We start from the raw sequence: 14,174 nt of genomic DNA on the forward strand, positions 1-14,174 counted from the left end.
AAGCGGTTCGTAATTTGCGTCGTCAACCTTTATTTGCGCGCGCGTTTAAAAGGGCGTCGCTTGTCCTGGCTGAGGCACTCCGTCAGCGACCAGCTTAGTTATCGCAATCCGAGGCAGCGACGCACGTTCAATTTATCGCTAAAAGTGAGGTCAAAAAATGTGCTAGAGTTTGCGCTAAGCTACAGGAAGACCACGTCTTGCACGAATTCGACTGGTCACAGACGGTTTGACTTCTGTAAATCTTTCGCATGCGCCTGGGCGCACTTTATTTTGTACGGCGTAATTTTGGGATTATGCGGGTACGTTTCACAGGTAGGCGTGTTGCGCATCGGAAGGCAACCACCCTTTAAAATCTATCTTGGTTTAGGGCTCGCCACCGAAAACATGTTTTTGCAGGTGTAGGGTTCTGGAATGCGCTTTTTTAGTTCATGTAGGCTAATACGGTTTTTGGAACCACATTTTTAAGTAACCTGCGCGGGTGCATTTGTATATTGCAGCAAAGAGCGGTTTCAAAAAGGCGGCATTTTTCAACGAATGGCGTTTAGTAAGTGCATTTAAATTATACAGAGGCGTCAGAACAGTTGATTAGCTGCAGTTCAACTAATTGCGAAAGAATTAAGCCATGCACATGTTTTATTAGATTTTGGCGCCTGGCCTTAAGTTTGCATCTCACTTGAAATACACGACATGCACATCGATTTCGACGACTTAACTCAATTTTAAACTTTTACGCTGTCGCTTCCAATAGAACCGGTTTCTAGGTACTCGAGTTTTTGAAATGGTGGCATTTTATTTCGTCGAGACATGTGTCACCTCAAAACAGACAAACCAGCTCTGTAGGTCACGTGTAGCAATGTATATGGGGTAGGTTGCTTTCCTTTACCCGCTCCGTTCAGGATGTTTAAACTTGGCAACGACTTCAGGATGTCACGACATAATGCGCTTAGACGGTCGATCTACTGGCAGACGGAAGAATGGAAGAAAATCGTGACGTGATGCAACTTCTTGTTTTGGGCTGTACTAGTTTCGAGTTGGTAATATTTACGGGCGTGGCGAAATGAATCACATTCATTTCATGACTCGTGGATAATTAAGCCGACTATGCGATAAAATGAAATGAAACAAATTGGGCTGCACATATAAATGAGAATAAAACGGGAAACGGGAAGTTTGCATCGGCAGAATGTCAACTTTGTCGACAACCTAACTGCAGTTCAAATTGCGTTAAACTGTAAAAGACCTCGTGTCTAAAGGCAATTAACTGCGAGGTGTTTGAGTAAAGTGTGAAGTTTCCATGTGTTACGCACAATACGTGGAGTAGGTACAAAGTCGATTTAAGAAAAAAAAACTCAATTATTGCGTTAAACAGGATTTAGGAGAAAACCTCGAAAACCGCTTATTCGCAACAATTCTTTGAGCACACGCCCTGGTGAACCTATTTTTGCGCCTTGGCGGTCAATCAATCAGGGTTAACTGCCCGAGGAAACGAGAAAAAGAGCAGTTAAGAAGGTTGGTTGCTTGCAACCTAACAGCGGTTGCCTACTAAGGAAGCCTAAAGGTCGATGCAACGCGAGTCTTTCAAAGAGAAAGGCAATTGTTCGTCGAACGGCAAAGACGTTAAGTCAGAGGAAAAAAGGTGGTACATAAACACCATTGGCGCAAAGCTTCTTCTCAACTCGGTCCGTTCGTTAGTTTGAGTAGTCTGAATTTTTAATGAGTTTCTTCTACGCCTAACCTCATTTTTGCCTTCGCACAGGACTTCGTCGAGAATTACGCATTTATTGGTGAATATTTAATGTACGCCTACTTTCAGTGAATTGATTCTCTGTGGCGGAGAAGTGAAGAGCATCACAATGAACAGTACATACCCGAACGATTTTAGCACTTTCGCAAACGGTCTCGCTCTTTCCGGTGACGCAAGCAACTGCCTGGGCAGCAACGAAACTCTTCCTAAAGTCTACACTCACACGGAGAAGATCATCCTCACAATCGCGTTCGTGATCTTCTGCTTTGTGGGACTCTTGGGCAACGTGGCGGTGATTATTGTCATCTATAGGGATCGCGTTATCAGTCGCCACAAGCAAAACCGATATCTTCTCTCGTTGGCGGTGGCTGATGCTCTTTTGGTAATCCTGGTTGTCCCATTTTCCTTTGCCAACGAGGTTCTTGGAGTTTGGCCTTTCGGCTCACTCTACTGTCGCATCTATCTCTCAATTGACATCATGCTCTGCACGGCATCCATATGGAACATCTGCTTCATCGGAATCGACCGCTACGTCTCTGTGTCTTATCCTACCACCTACCGCAAGTTTCGCACAGGATCGCGGATTCGGCTCTGCATCTTCTTCGTGAGTGATTTGAGTAAAAATTTGTTTTTTGCATCGAAATGTGTATGGTGTTTTTAAATGTGTAATGCGAATTGAATTGAAAGGTGAGAATGAGCTTTCTTCGTAAATTCCCGCAAATATAGATTTTGCAGTAGCTTGCAGTTAAAATCTTACTATGGATGAAATATAATTTAACACAGTCCCAGTTGTTAAATGTAATGTCCCCGATGTCATTATTTTCCCTTCGATATACCATATACTTTTTGGAATTCCGGGCGCCAAAGGATGTTTATCGCTAAGGATTGTTTAAACAAAGTCCTATTTGTTTAATCTTGAAGATAGTAAGTTACGCAGTAGGAGGTATTGAACTTGCTATGGCATATAACTGTTGCAACATGTGTAGGTTTATCATATAGCCTCATCCAATTATATCATGAAGTTTTATGTTATTTTTTTTGTAAGAAAACACAATGCGTTTCGCTCAGTGACTTATGAACAAGTTTAACCACCTACTTAAATTTCTGTCAGATCTTATTACGATAATCACATTTTCCGCAATCTGGCAGTTATTCAGTGCTCCCAAGTGCGTTAAATTAAGATAGCGTAAGCGAGACACACGATCGCATGCCAGATAACCGTAGCGCGCCTGGCATGGTTCACGGATATCCCAAAAACAATCCCCCAAAATTTGGTTTGCCGCCTTGAGGCCGAGAAGCCACTAATTGGTTTTCAGTGTCATGGGCTTACTATGTTGACTGCTAGAACCCCTGCTGTGACTCCCGGTTGCGGCTAATGCACTTTGCCGAAGGACTTTGCGTCAAAACCGTTTGATCCTTTCACATTTTTGATTGGGCCCATAGAATTTAACCGTGCTGTGTTGGTCTTACCTTGTGCGGGGAAAACAAACAACATCCCCTCATGACTTCCCGCACCCATAGGCGTTATTGATTAAGGCTGTGGTTGGAGCCAAAGAGATAAAGCTCGCCGCGACGAATCGGTGAGAAATCGGATCCCCGCTTTAGATAATAGCCAAATCGTACCTTTTTGCCGCAAAACCGCGTCACCGTTCTCTTTCATGTTGAAGGAAAACGACATATTTCCGAGTGGAGATTGATTGGTGCCTGTTTTGCTTAGAAAGGTCGTCGCGCTACGGCGGTGTTATCTCTTATGAGAACGTTGACGGCATATGGCAGCTGGTGCGGGCGTCGGGGGCGAACAAATAACCGATGATTAGTCTTGTAATGTGGAACGAAGCACGTCTTCTTAAGGTCCAAAATCCGCGCAAAGGCGTGTCGACAAAATAAACTTGATTATGAAATATGTTGGAGATTTCGCCACATTAATAATAGATAAACCCCGCGCGTATAGGAACATAACAGCCGTACACACGTTCGCGCGTAAATGCTGCACGTTCGGTCATGTTGTTTGAGTAATTACACGGGTCGATAAAGTTGTGCACGACTGAATGGACAAGGATACAGTGCGTGATTACAGTTCTAACTCCTTCTAGTCGATTTCGATGTCAAGCGCAGCCACAAACAAATATTATTTATCCTCCAAATGCCCGAAAACGCTAATACACTGGAAGTTTCATTTCCTGTCTATACCACGTAGTGAAGAAATGACGCGACTGTTGTGAAGTGTTTACAGTTGTGAATGTATTTGAGAAAGTGCCCAGAGTTAAACCGAAACATAATCGATTATGTAACACCTCGTTTGCGCCAGAGAGAGAAATGAGATATGATATTTATGATTAACGGTTGTTGCTCACATATTGATATAAATTGTCTCGCAAACTTAGGTACATATTTGGTAATTATTAAGGGCAGAGCTATTGCTAAATAATGTGGAGAATATGTGATAGGTCAAGCATGTTATTTAACGAAGATTAATTTGTTTGTAGTTTATGATGGTCGAATCTTTCCAGCAATGCGTTGTTTTGCGGTGGTTTTTCACATAGATCACGTGACATGGCTATAACATCTGCACAAAATCGAAGAGGAAAAAAGGCAATATATGTGCAAAAAAAGCCACAATATTGGAAAGCCAAAATAAAATAAAATTGCTGCAGGTGCTTCACATGGGACAACTTTCGGCGGCTTAAATTCAAGCACCATAACCATATGTGACACTTTATTGATGATTTGATCAGCGCGATGAAAGTGTAAATGACGTCTCACGCGAACTTCTAAACGGCGATAGCTCCAAACATAGATCGATACCTATCCACACTTTAACTTTGGCGGCGTGTCTCTGGTGCAAGCGTCTTACTTCCGCGTAAGCTCTCTGCTGGTGTGACAACAATGCTTTATTTCAAAGGTAGCAAATTTGAAGCAACATTTGCTGGAGCCAATTTTGGCACCCCTCTGTAATTACTTCAATTCAGACAAGAAAAACAATGATTATTCTCCGACATTTGGTTTGTGACCACAGTTAGCCGCATCGATAAATCGATTGCATCAGGAAACGTTTGAGTTTGGAACATGGGCGCCGTGTCATGCCCAAAAAACAGCGGGAACACACGGCGGAAATTTTCTTGCTAACTTATAGTGCTCTGTTGTACGGCGAAAATCGATCGACGGAACCAAAATCCCGCACAACGGCACAAGCGCGAGTGAACGGTCTGGCGCCGCCCTCCTTGGCCAGCTATACACTGGAAAATTTCACATTACACGGTTTTATCCGTTTAAGGTTTCGCGTTTTACGGTGCTGTGTAGTCTGTTCCGCCTTGTTTGATTTGCGCAAGTTGAAATGCTAATTTGCTTCGACTCAAATTGCCATGAAATGATTTCTATGTTAAATTTTGAGCAACAATAATTTGATTTTTAGATCTGGGCATATTCGGCCATGCTTTCTCTACTACCCTTCTTCAGTGGCGAGACCAAGAAAATCCATGGTGAAGAAGGATGCTTCATCAACGATTCTTCGTGGTAAGTAAAACTGTGTCTCGCTTTTAAATTTCGAAATGTATTAGCACAGAGTTTCTTGAACTATGGTTATTTCCAAATAAATTCCAACTTCCAAATTTTGCCCCTATACTATTTATTTGATGGTTATTTCCAAATGATACGTCCTACCCTGTCTCGATTTGTCTGCATTTGACGCTTGTTAGCATTTTAGGTTTATCATACTTTCCACTTCCCTTTCGTTTTTTATTCCCGCCCTCATCGTGTGGCCGGTTTATCTGAAGATCTACCTCGTCGGACGTAATCTTGAGATCAAAAGGCGACAACGGCGCTCTTCCAAGTCAGTAATCGTAGTATATCGCTCTATTTTAATTTCAGTAGTCATGACTGAATGGGAATCTTACGGCTGATGTATTGTCAGTCATGTGCCATTTGTGACAGACCTCGCGTGCTTATGGTCTTGACACGAATTTTTTATCGTTTTTGATGCAAACTTGCACGAGAACATTTATTCTCATTGTCGTTTTTCAGCATGGGAGATGAAAAAAACGGAAGCAATCAATCTCGAATATCCCAAAGCAGCAAATGGCGAGGCACCCTGGCAATGACAGGTAAACGTTTTGAGTCCATTTGCAAACACATCAGTGCCACATTTTATTCATTGGCGCTTGGGTAACCTTCCCGACCCACATCTGGCAAACGCCGTGTTGTGATACGCCCCTGAACGTCCACACACACCTATCTTTTGTGTTTACGTCGCCGAAAGACATTCCGACAACATAGATTTCTTATTTCTTGATAGATCTGCAGAAACAGGAAGAGGGACGAAGGTTGATGGATGGTGGCGAAGAAAGCGGAATATCGGTGAGCAAGAATGGCTTTTCCCCTACCCACGTGAGAAGAGGAGGGGCGACGGGTTCGTCCAGGGCCTTCCTTAAGCCGACTGACGCACTAACGCCGAAGAATGTGAGTGTATGGGATTATTGGGGATGGCGTGTAATGCTTTGGTCCATGTAACCTGGATAAGGGTCTTTCTCTTACATAAGATCCAAACAATGACTCATAAACACAGATAGAAAAAAGTTTGTTGCTAACTTTGCGGAACACAGGATTCGTGTGTTATTTTGAGTGCAAATATCTCTAAACTTCAATTGCTTGACAAAAACTGACATTAACCCAGGTGGAAACTATTTTTACAAATTTTGTATAACCAAATTTATTCTGTTCTTCCCTCAGGGAAAATCACACACCAGCGCAGATTCAGGCCGCGACAGCGTTTTCTCCAGTGCATCGCTCCACATTCGCCTGAACAAGCGTTCATCATCAACCACCACTTCTCACGTCAGCCCCAAGCAAAGTCTGTCGCACGGGGCTGGCCAGACTATCTTCGACGAAATATACGCCGAACACCACGCGAAGAGCTTCTACAACGAATGCATGAAGGGCATCTGCTGCTCGCAACCAGACCGGATGACGCAAGTCGGGGAAGATGCGAGTTACCTCTCCAACAACGGCCGATCCGAAGGCGAGACAAGCAGATTGAGCGTCTCTAATGCATGTCCCAGTATCTCCACGGTGACCAGCAACATAAAGAGGTACAATATGTTACGTGTGTTACTCTTCTCAAAAACCTCTTTGAGTCACCGTTTGCATAAACAACGAACCAATACCTGTGGCTGTAAGATTGGTTGCAATCGAATGTTCTTGTTTACGTAAAAAAATCCAACGTTTTTTGGGGTTCTATCTTGATTTTAGGAGTGTAAGATTCTCATACATCATGGTTAACGTTAGCTACTTCACATTTTTAGAAGTCGGATGAACCGAGAAAGTTTTACCTCGCAGACGAGCACATGTACTTCCATCTCACGGCGTGAACGTCGCTTCGTGATGATCATAAGCATCGTTATGGGATGTTTCATGGCGTGTTGGCTTCCTTTTTTCTCTGTAAGTATTCCAATTCCCCACGGACTGTCGCAAGACAGTGTGGTTTACATGTCATGATACATTACGAAAACTCAGATTCGAATGACCATGGGCTTCAGAAATCCGTGCAATACGATGTTGTGTTGGCATTTGTGGCGGTATCTCTCCTGTAGGAGTGAATAGAAAAAAATTATAATCTGGAAAATGTTTTCACCGCAAGCCTTAAATAGATTTCTTGCCCAGGAATCCCGCGTTGCTTGATCTTTCCTTATAAGGGTTTGGATCAGGTTTAAATTGGGGTTAAATTGTACCGCGCTTGACAACCTTTACATTTTTTGGCTTGCGCAGACATACATCGTATACGCGATCTGCCGTGAATCGTGCTGCATCGACGACCAACTCTTCAAAGTTTTCTTTTGGCTCGGTTATTTAAACAGCGCTATAAACCCTCTTCTCTACACCATCTTCAACAAGGATTTTCGACGCGCATTCCGTCGCATATTCACGCGTCGCAGAGGTTGATAGTGACGTCCATTTCGACCTGCTTTAACGTTGCAGGAACTACAGAGTTACATCCAAACAGAGTAACTTCCATTAGTACGAAGGTAACAAGGTTTGCATCGCTTGCGGGTCAACACGCTGATGGTTATTCTACGAAAGTGCCCAGAGGCGGTCCATTTGTGATTTTAGCAATACAAGTAACATTGATTTGGCGGCGGCGGCGCGGAAAGTTTTCCGAATCTCGCGGTTTCGTCTGTAAACTATACAGCTGTCGTTTGATTTGTTTTTGTTTCGCCTTTTTAAATGACGCCACGAGGAAATACCTGGAACACGAAATGCTTTTACGGAACATTCTACCAGCCTTTTGTGGTGCCTTTAATTTAATCCCCACTCGAACTTGGGCCTAGCACACACGCGTTTATATTTTTCACTTGTATTATGGGAGTATGTTGGTTTTGCACAATAAAATGTATAATTAGAAATAAAGATCATGTTTGTTTTTTCTTTGAACGGCGATAAACAACATTATAACTACGTGTTTTTGCGCCTGGAAATAAGAAGTATGCGTGCATGATATTTACATTGCCAAATTATTTCCGAATTTAAACTAATGTGTTCAGTTTTTTTAGCGGATTTTTTTATCCAAGTCGTAACATGTGCACTTCGGTTTGTTTTGTGAAAAACTTCACGATACAAAAGTAAACATTTTACTGATACAAGGGACACAAAACTTGAGAGTTTGTGTAAATTGGGTTAGCTTTTTATTTGTCCAATCACTCAACGGAAAAAGGCTTCAGATGGAAAATATTTTTCATCACACATAATTCTCTTTGACTTTCTTAAGTTAGTCGCAAGATAACAAATTGATGGTTCACCATCACAATGTGTATGATTTCATGCGATTTTACTCCATTAAAAATCATGACGAATTTACAATGCTCAATTTGGCGGAAAATCGGGTGCAATTTTAAATTTAAAGTGGTTCCGTCTGTTGCATCAACCAATCGTAAGTCTCCCGATGCCCGCCCTTCTTCAGCAATGGACCAATCACGTCGCGACAACGCTGGTGGTAGGTGTTTAACCAGCACACCTGCATGAAAACATAAAAATATGTCAAAAACTACAACAGTGCAAAAACCCCAGAAACCACGAAATGTAATGGTCGGTATGTCAAATACAAGTGTGCACATCTGGAAGTAACAAAACCGAAATGCTTTATTAATATAAACACAAGGAAAACAAAACTTCAATTGCATGGAACGTGGCCCTATAATCATTGGTCACAAATACTAAAACACACGTTAAAATAGGGAGGAGTAATGCTGGCTGTATGACCACCTTTTAAAAAGAACACAAAAATTACCTCATCCTCAGCAAGAAGAGATTTCTCGACCAATTTTTTCTGGATGGGCACAAGTGCAATGGATTCAAATGTGAAAAACTGCTTGTTACCAAATCTGTGCTGCAAGACAAGATATATATATAGGCGTTAAAACGAAGGTTTTTAAAACATCGTGATGGTAATGCAAACTGGGTTTGAAAAACGTGCATGGATGAGACACAGGCGTCTGAATAACATTTCATTCAAACTACATGAATTTCTACGTAAGAGCAGCAATTGACATGAAATATAAGCATTACATTTGGCAATAAACCATTCCACAAAACAGAATATCTGTTGGTAAAGTTATTAGCATTCACGCTTGTTATTGCATACTTTGGTGTCGGCTTTCTTGCATAGAAGAGCGTTCTCAATCCTAATACCAAACTTCCCGTCTTCGTAATATCCAGGTTCTAAACATAAATTTCAGTAGTTTTCGATACATGGTAGTAGTCTTTCTTGTCGAAAAGCCATAATTATACGAAAAGTCATGGGCACTTTAAGTCCAGAATATAAACTAAAAAGCTAATGGAACTTGCCGTCTGTGATCACCATGCCCGCTTTCAGCTCCACGTCTCTCGCTACCAACACAACCCTATCGCTGTTTGCGATGTAATTTCCAGATGGACCTGCGTCACATGGGTAACTTTACAGTTTGGAAACTTAAAATGTTTGATCACGAAAAGTTGGACTTGGGGTCAATTCCCATAAGCACACGCGACGAACAAGTTTACGGCACACTTGCATCCTCTTAATTCGTTTTCGGCACACCAAGCTTTTTAGTGAATTGGAGATAACAACAGAATTTAACGTAAAGTATGGCCCTGGTTACGTGAATGCTTTGGTTCAGGTCTGAATTTTCAAAAACACACTAATGTTTATCACTTTATTCACAACACGCATCGAAACTTTCCATAAATTATTGCTAAATTGGTGAACACTTGGCGTCACACCCGAGTCCTTTTCATAACATCGCAGTTCAAGAAGCCCTGATTTAACGTAAGCGAAAACCAACAACAAATTTCTACTTTATACTATGAATTACAAAAATGAAACGTTTTGTTTAAACGCGATACAATTGAAACCTAATGCCGTTTGCATTGCTAGAGCAAACGTCTCACTGTAACAGGACGCAATCATTCATTAAAATACCAAACACAAGAATATTAAATACTTCTATGTAAATTTGACACTTGATCCTGACTCACCTTCATGTACATTGAGAAAGCAGCCGACCCCGTGTCCAGTTCCGTGAACGTAATCCAAACCAGCCTTCCACAAGTGCATGCGAGCCAGGGTGTCAAGCCAGTAACCTTTGGTCCCGGTTGGGAAGACGATCGACGCCAGACTAATATGCCCCTTTATCGTAAACAAATTCCTTTCTAATGTGACAACACGAGGATTGCATACAAGACTTGTACCTTTAAAACCCTTGTAAAGCAATCTTTTTCGTGGTCGGTAGGCTCGCCGAAGTGCAGCGTCCTTGTGGTGTCAGTTGTACCGTCACTGAGGGCAACGGCATTGTTAACTCGCGGTTTGAAAAAGCCTTCCAAATTAATTTATAGTGGGTCGCAAGAAAAAAAGAAATGTGCATTTTGGGTTTGTTCAGTTTCCTACATCGTAATGGGTATGTGGAAATAATGCTTTCATGTCACATCTTTCTTTATGATATGCGGGTTGTCCAACCAAAGATCCGCATTGTATGGTAGCGGAAGTTGAATGGTTGGAGAGATTTGCACAAATGGCGTTGAAAGTTTGTGCAACGTTAGGGGTTAAGGACACAACAATACAGTTTTCATGAAAGGAGTAGTAATTGTATGACTGACTTGGATTTAAAAAAAATCTTGACATAGATTGCACTTACATAAACTGTGCGCCCGAGTCGCAAAGATACAGCTGGTCCTTCTTCACCGGTTTGTCATCGTCAATATTCGGGCTAAAAACAGTGTTTCCACAATAACAGAAAACAACGCAACAGAGATCAATGAGCCAACTTACCTGTAATGGATTATTGCACCAGTTGGACCCGAACTGGAAATGGTCCCGAAACTGAGTGAGACAAATCCTTTTTCCTGACTTCGCAGCTCAAGTGCTTTTGCGGCGGCCGAACATTCAGTGACATTTCCGTTGGGAACCTGAAGTAAAACATCTTCTCAAACTGAAACAGCTTGAGTGGAGACAGAGCGATTTAAACATTTACGGAACCGACCTCGTTTTCCATCCAGTGAAAATAGCGACAAAGTGCGACGGCATCCCGGTTGTTCGCGGACTTCATTCCCTCAATTTCTGTGTCGTTTTTAACACACTTCATCAAGCTCACAGGGCTGTTTGGTGTCATCAGTCGATTTTTCTAAAGTTGCATCATTTGTTTAGATATTTTAGTCTCTCTATTACTTACTATTTATTGTTTGCATTGTGTTATCCTGACCAAAGTCTGCATACCGCAACGAGAATAACAATAAATAGTGTATGTCAATATATTTTTTTATATATTTTAATTTTTCAAGTTTAGTATAAGTCTATTAAGTATGGTTAACCTTGTATATAGAGGACACAATGGCATGACTTGACCCAGAACTTAGCCAAGTCTTTTCAGATGCACAATGTTGTTCCAAGAAATGGATAACAGTTTCATATTCATGTACTGTGACTGGAGGCAAGTGGATTTTCACCTCGGAAGTCAGCCTTGCCTTGTCAATGAACAAGCTGAAATAAGAAAACCCAGTCAGCAAATTAAACACATTGCAATATGGTGAAACATATACTCACTGGACAGAATCCAGCCCAATTACTACATAGGCAAAGAACACTGGATTGTATTCTATATCTCCACCCCTCATGTTTAACAGCCCTAAATATACATGAATACAGGTAAAATGCATGGCAACCTCTTGAACCAAACCTTCGTTCTGATTTCAAAGTCAACTAGTAATAATGTTTTAAATTATGGCTGAAATAAAAAATGACCTACAGGCAATATCATCTAAAGCTGTGACCACAAGCCACTTTGCTCCTTTGGCCTCCATTTGCTTCTGCAGATCCTCAACCTTATTTGTAGTGGATCTTCCAGTAACTTTATTATCCAATACTATTAGATTGGTCGATGGTGATGCTGGCTTTTTCTCCCATATCTACATATTGAAAAAATAGTTGTGATGTACGGGGTATGGTTTAATCGTATTTTTTTACCTTGTCTACTAAATCATCAGATGTTTCTACAAGTTCATGTCCCTCGTTTTCCAAAGCTTTTTGCATTTTAGACCATGAACCTGTTTTAGTACAAACATTAAACCAATCTACTCGCTATCTGTAGCTGGTGAATTTTTTTTTTAATGTCGGTATGCTTACAGCCTAAAGTTATGGCAAACTTTGTTGTACAACCAAGTGGTGGCAATAGTCTAACCTGAAGAATACAGTAAAGGGTTAATGCCAACTGATGACTTTTCAGGGAGTTCTGTACACAGCCAATCTTCAATAGTTGGCGTTTCCTTTAAACCCATTTTCATCAAGGACCAGTTAGAGTCCAGTTCACTCTCAGCCTTAAAAGCATGAAACCATATTATTTTTTTTAAGAATGACAACAGAATTCATCATAGATGTGAATATATATAAACCTGAAGAAAGTATCTTCCATCCGTCCACAATGCTGCCTTGTTAATAGTTATAACTGCTGTTCCTGCAGAACCAGTAAAACCAGATACAAAGGCCCTTCTTAAGTCACAAGGTGCAAGGTATTCACTCTGAAAGTTAATTAATAGTTACAAAAAATAGAAAAATACAACAGTCTGCCATACAGGTTACTTGCATAAACGAAAATACTGTGATAGTAGGTAAATTAGATGAAATAAACTGAATTTTTTACAAAAAAAATACATTTTGCACCAATTAATGAAACATTTTTTAAGCAGAATTACTTCGATACCTGGTGTGCATCTGAAGAGGGAACAACTACAGCGTTCACAGACTGACCGGATTTCGAACCGGTTTTCATACAACATCGTAGGCTGGACAGAAGTGCTGATGTGTCTTTAACCTTCATCTCCAGTTTGCGTTGAACCACGACTATTTTTAAAAACACCCCAAATTGAATGTTAACAAAAGCTGCAACAATAAAAGAAGTGCACCAATAGGGAATTCCCCCAATAACAAGTCTACACAAAAATTTCAGTTTTCTTCAGTGTAAAAAAAGGTGTACGCCAACATGAGAACCGGGAATGATAATTTAATAAGTAATGTTGTGCAATGTAAATTGAACTGTCGGTTTCTTGTTAATGTTCAACCACTGCCAATATTTGCGAAAACCTCATCAAACACAAGTTGTCAAACCCGCGACCATAAATATCATTACTGTGGCCAATTGGAGGGAGATGTTCATTGTTGTTATACTTGATGAAATATTACAGGATTGATTTCCGCACCTGTTCAATCCTGCAGTAAATATAAACCAAAGTTAAAACAAACGTCTGTATTCGGGTTGGCGTAATAAGGTGTCAAGATGTTGGCTGACAAACTTCGTACAAATCTTCATAAAGATGCTTCCTTAGAACTAGACCTACTACTCATTATTTTTGGCGATATTGTACAAGGAAAGTAAGCAAGATTTACAGCACAAGCACAGTGAATTACAGGCACGCACAGAGAATGAGCAAACAGATTTGAAATCAAACACGAGGCATCAGAAGAATAACGCGATTAGGAAACATTTAGGATGTTGGCCAATGAGCATGTTTTGGCCGACCCTGTAACCCTTTTGCACCTCATCGTACAGTAATGTTATAATATGAAGATTTACGTCGGTATATAACCAAACAAAAGTTGTAGGATAGACATTGGTTTTGAAAAGAGATGTGCTCAGTCATACTTCGTATGACAACCCGAGAATAGGTCCCGTTAACTGTACAAGTATAACCGAAAATAGCCTCCGCAAGTTATAATCAAACAAACTATGTTTACGTAGCCTACTTGCACAGATATTGCAAAACCATCGTACGTCTACGTAAATGTTCCAGCAATATGAGAAAATATCACAAACATTTTTTTTAAAAACAAGTGATACAAATTTGTGAGAAGAAATGCACAGATATTTGTTCATGCATATAAGCAAGCAAACTACGCCATACAGCTAGACAGAAAATT

General features: G+C 40.9%; 2 protein-coding genes across 2 annotated transcripts; one reads left to right on the top strand and one right to left on the bottom strand.

The window, feature by feature from the left end:
• Positions 1-1,760: 1,760 nt before the first annotated feature.
• LOC145903604 (alpha-2Db adrenergic receptor-like) lies at positions 1,761-7,679 on the top strand. Its single transcript, XM_082991697.1, has 8 exons — positions 1,761-2,348; positions 5,157-5,257; positions 5,448-5,573; positions 5,765-5,844; positions 6,036-6,199; positions 6,470-6,828; positions 7,042-7,177; positions 7,505-7,679. Exons 1-8 carry the CDS (start codon positions 1,854-1,856, stop codon positions 7,676-7,678), a joined length of 1,635 nt encoding a protein of 544 aa, XP_082847823.1. The 5' UTR covers positions 1,761-1,853; the 3' UTR covers position 7,679.
• Positions 7,680-8,606: 927 nt separating this feature from the next.
• On the bottom strand, positions 8,607-14,138 carry LOC145903603 (xaa-Pro aminopeptidase 1-like). Its single transcript, XM_082991696.1, has 16 exons — positions 12,961-14,138; positions 12,653-12,778; positions 12,442-12,577; positions 12,228-12,307; positions 12,010-12,169; positions 11,808-11,889; positions 11,576-11,744; positions 11,248-11,388; positions 11,037-11,173; positions 10,903-10,974; positions 10,460-10,544; positions 10,247-10,397; positions 9,578-9,667; positions 9,375-9,451; positions 9,021-9,119; positions 8,607-8,747 (listed from the first exon to the last, which is right to left on the bottom strand). The coding sequence occupies exons 1-16, from the start codon at positions 13,075-13,077 to the stop codon at positions 8,631-8,633; spliced, it is 1,839 nt and encodes a 612-aa protein (XP_082847822.1). The 5' UTR covers positions 13,078-14,138; the 3' UTR covers positions 8,607-8,630.
• Between the last annotated feature and the right edge of the window lie 36 nt (positions 14,139-14,174).

This window comes from Ascidia mentula, chromosome 5 (genome assembly GCF_947561715.1).
Source record: "Ascidia mentula chromosome 5, kaAscMent1.1, whole genome shotgun sequence".
Lineage (NCBI taxonomy): Eukaryota > Metazoa > Chordata > Ascidiacea > Phlebobranchia > Ascidiidae > Ascidia > Ascidia mentula.

Coding starts and splice junctions, on each gene's coding strand:
- LOC145903604 (XM_082991697.1), top strand. CDS start 1,854: ATGAACAGTACATACCCGAACGATTTTAGCACTTTCGCAAACGGTCTC. Junction 5,258..5,447: donor TTCATCAACGATTCTTCGTG/GTAAGTAAAACT, acceptor TTAGCATTTTAG/GTTTATCATACTTTCCACTT. Junction 7,178..7,504: donor GTTGGCTTCCTTTTTTCTCT/GTAAGTATTCCA, acceptor TGGCTTGCGCAG/ACATACATCGTATACGCGAT.
- LOC145903603 (XM_082991696.1), bottom strand. CDS start 13,077: ATGAAGGTTAAAGACACATCAGCACTTCTGTCCAGCCTACGATGTTGT. Junction 11,389..11,575: donor TTGTGTCCTCTATATACAAG/GTTAACCATACT, acceptor ATGCAACTTTAG/AAAAATCGACTGATGACACC. Junction 10,545..10,902: donor GACTCGGGCGCACAGTTTAT/GTAAGTGCAATC, acceptor CGTTGCCCTCAG/TGACGGTACAACTGACACCA.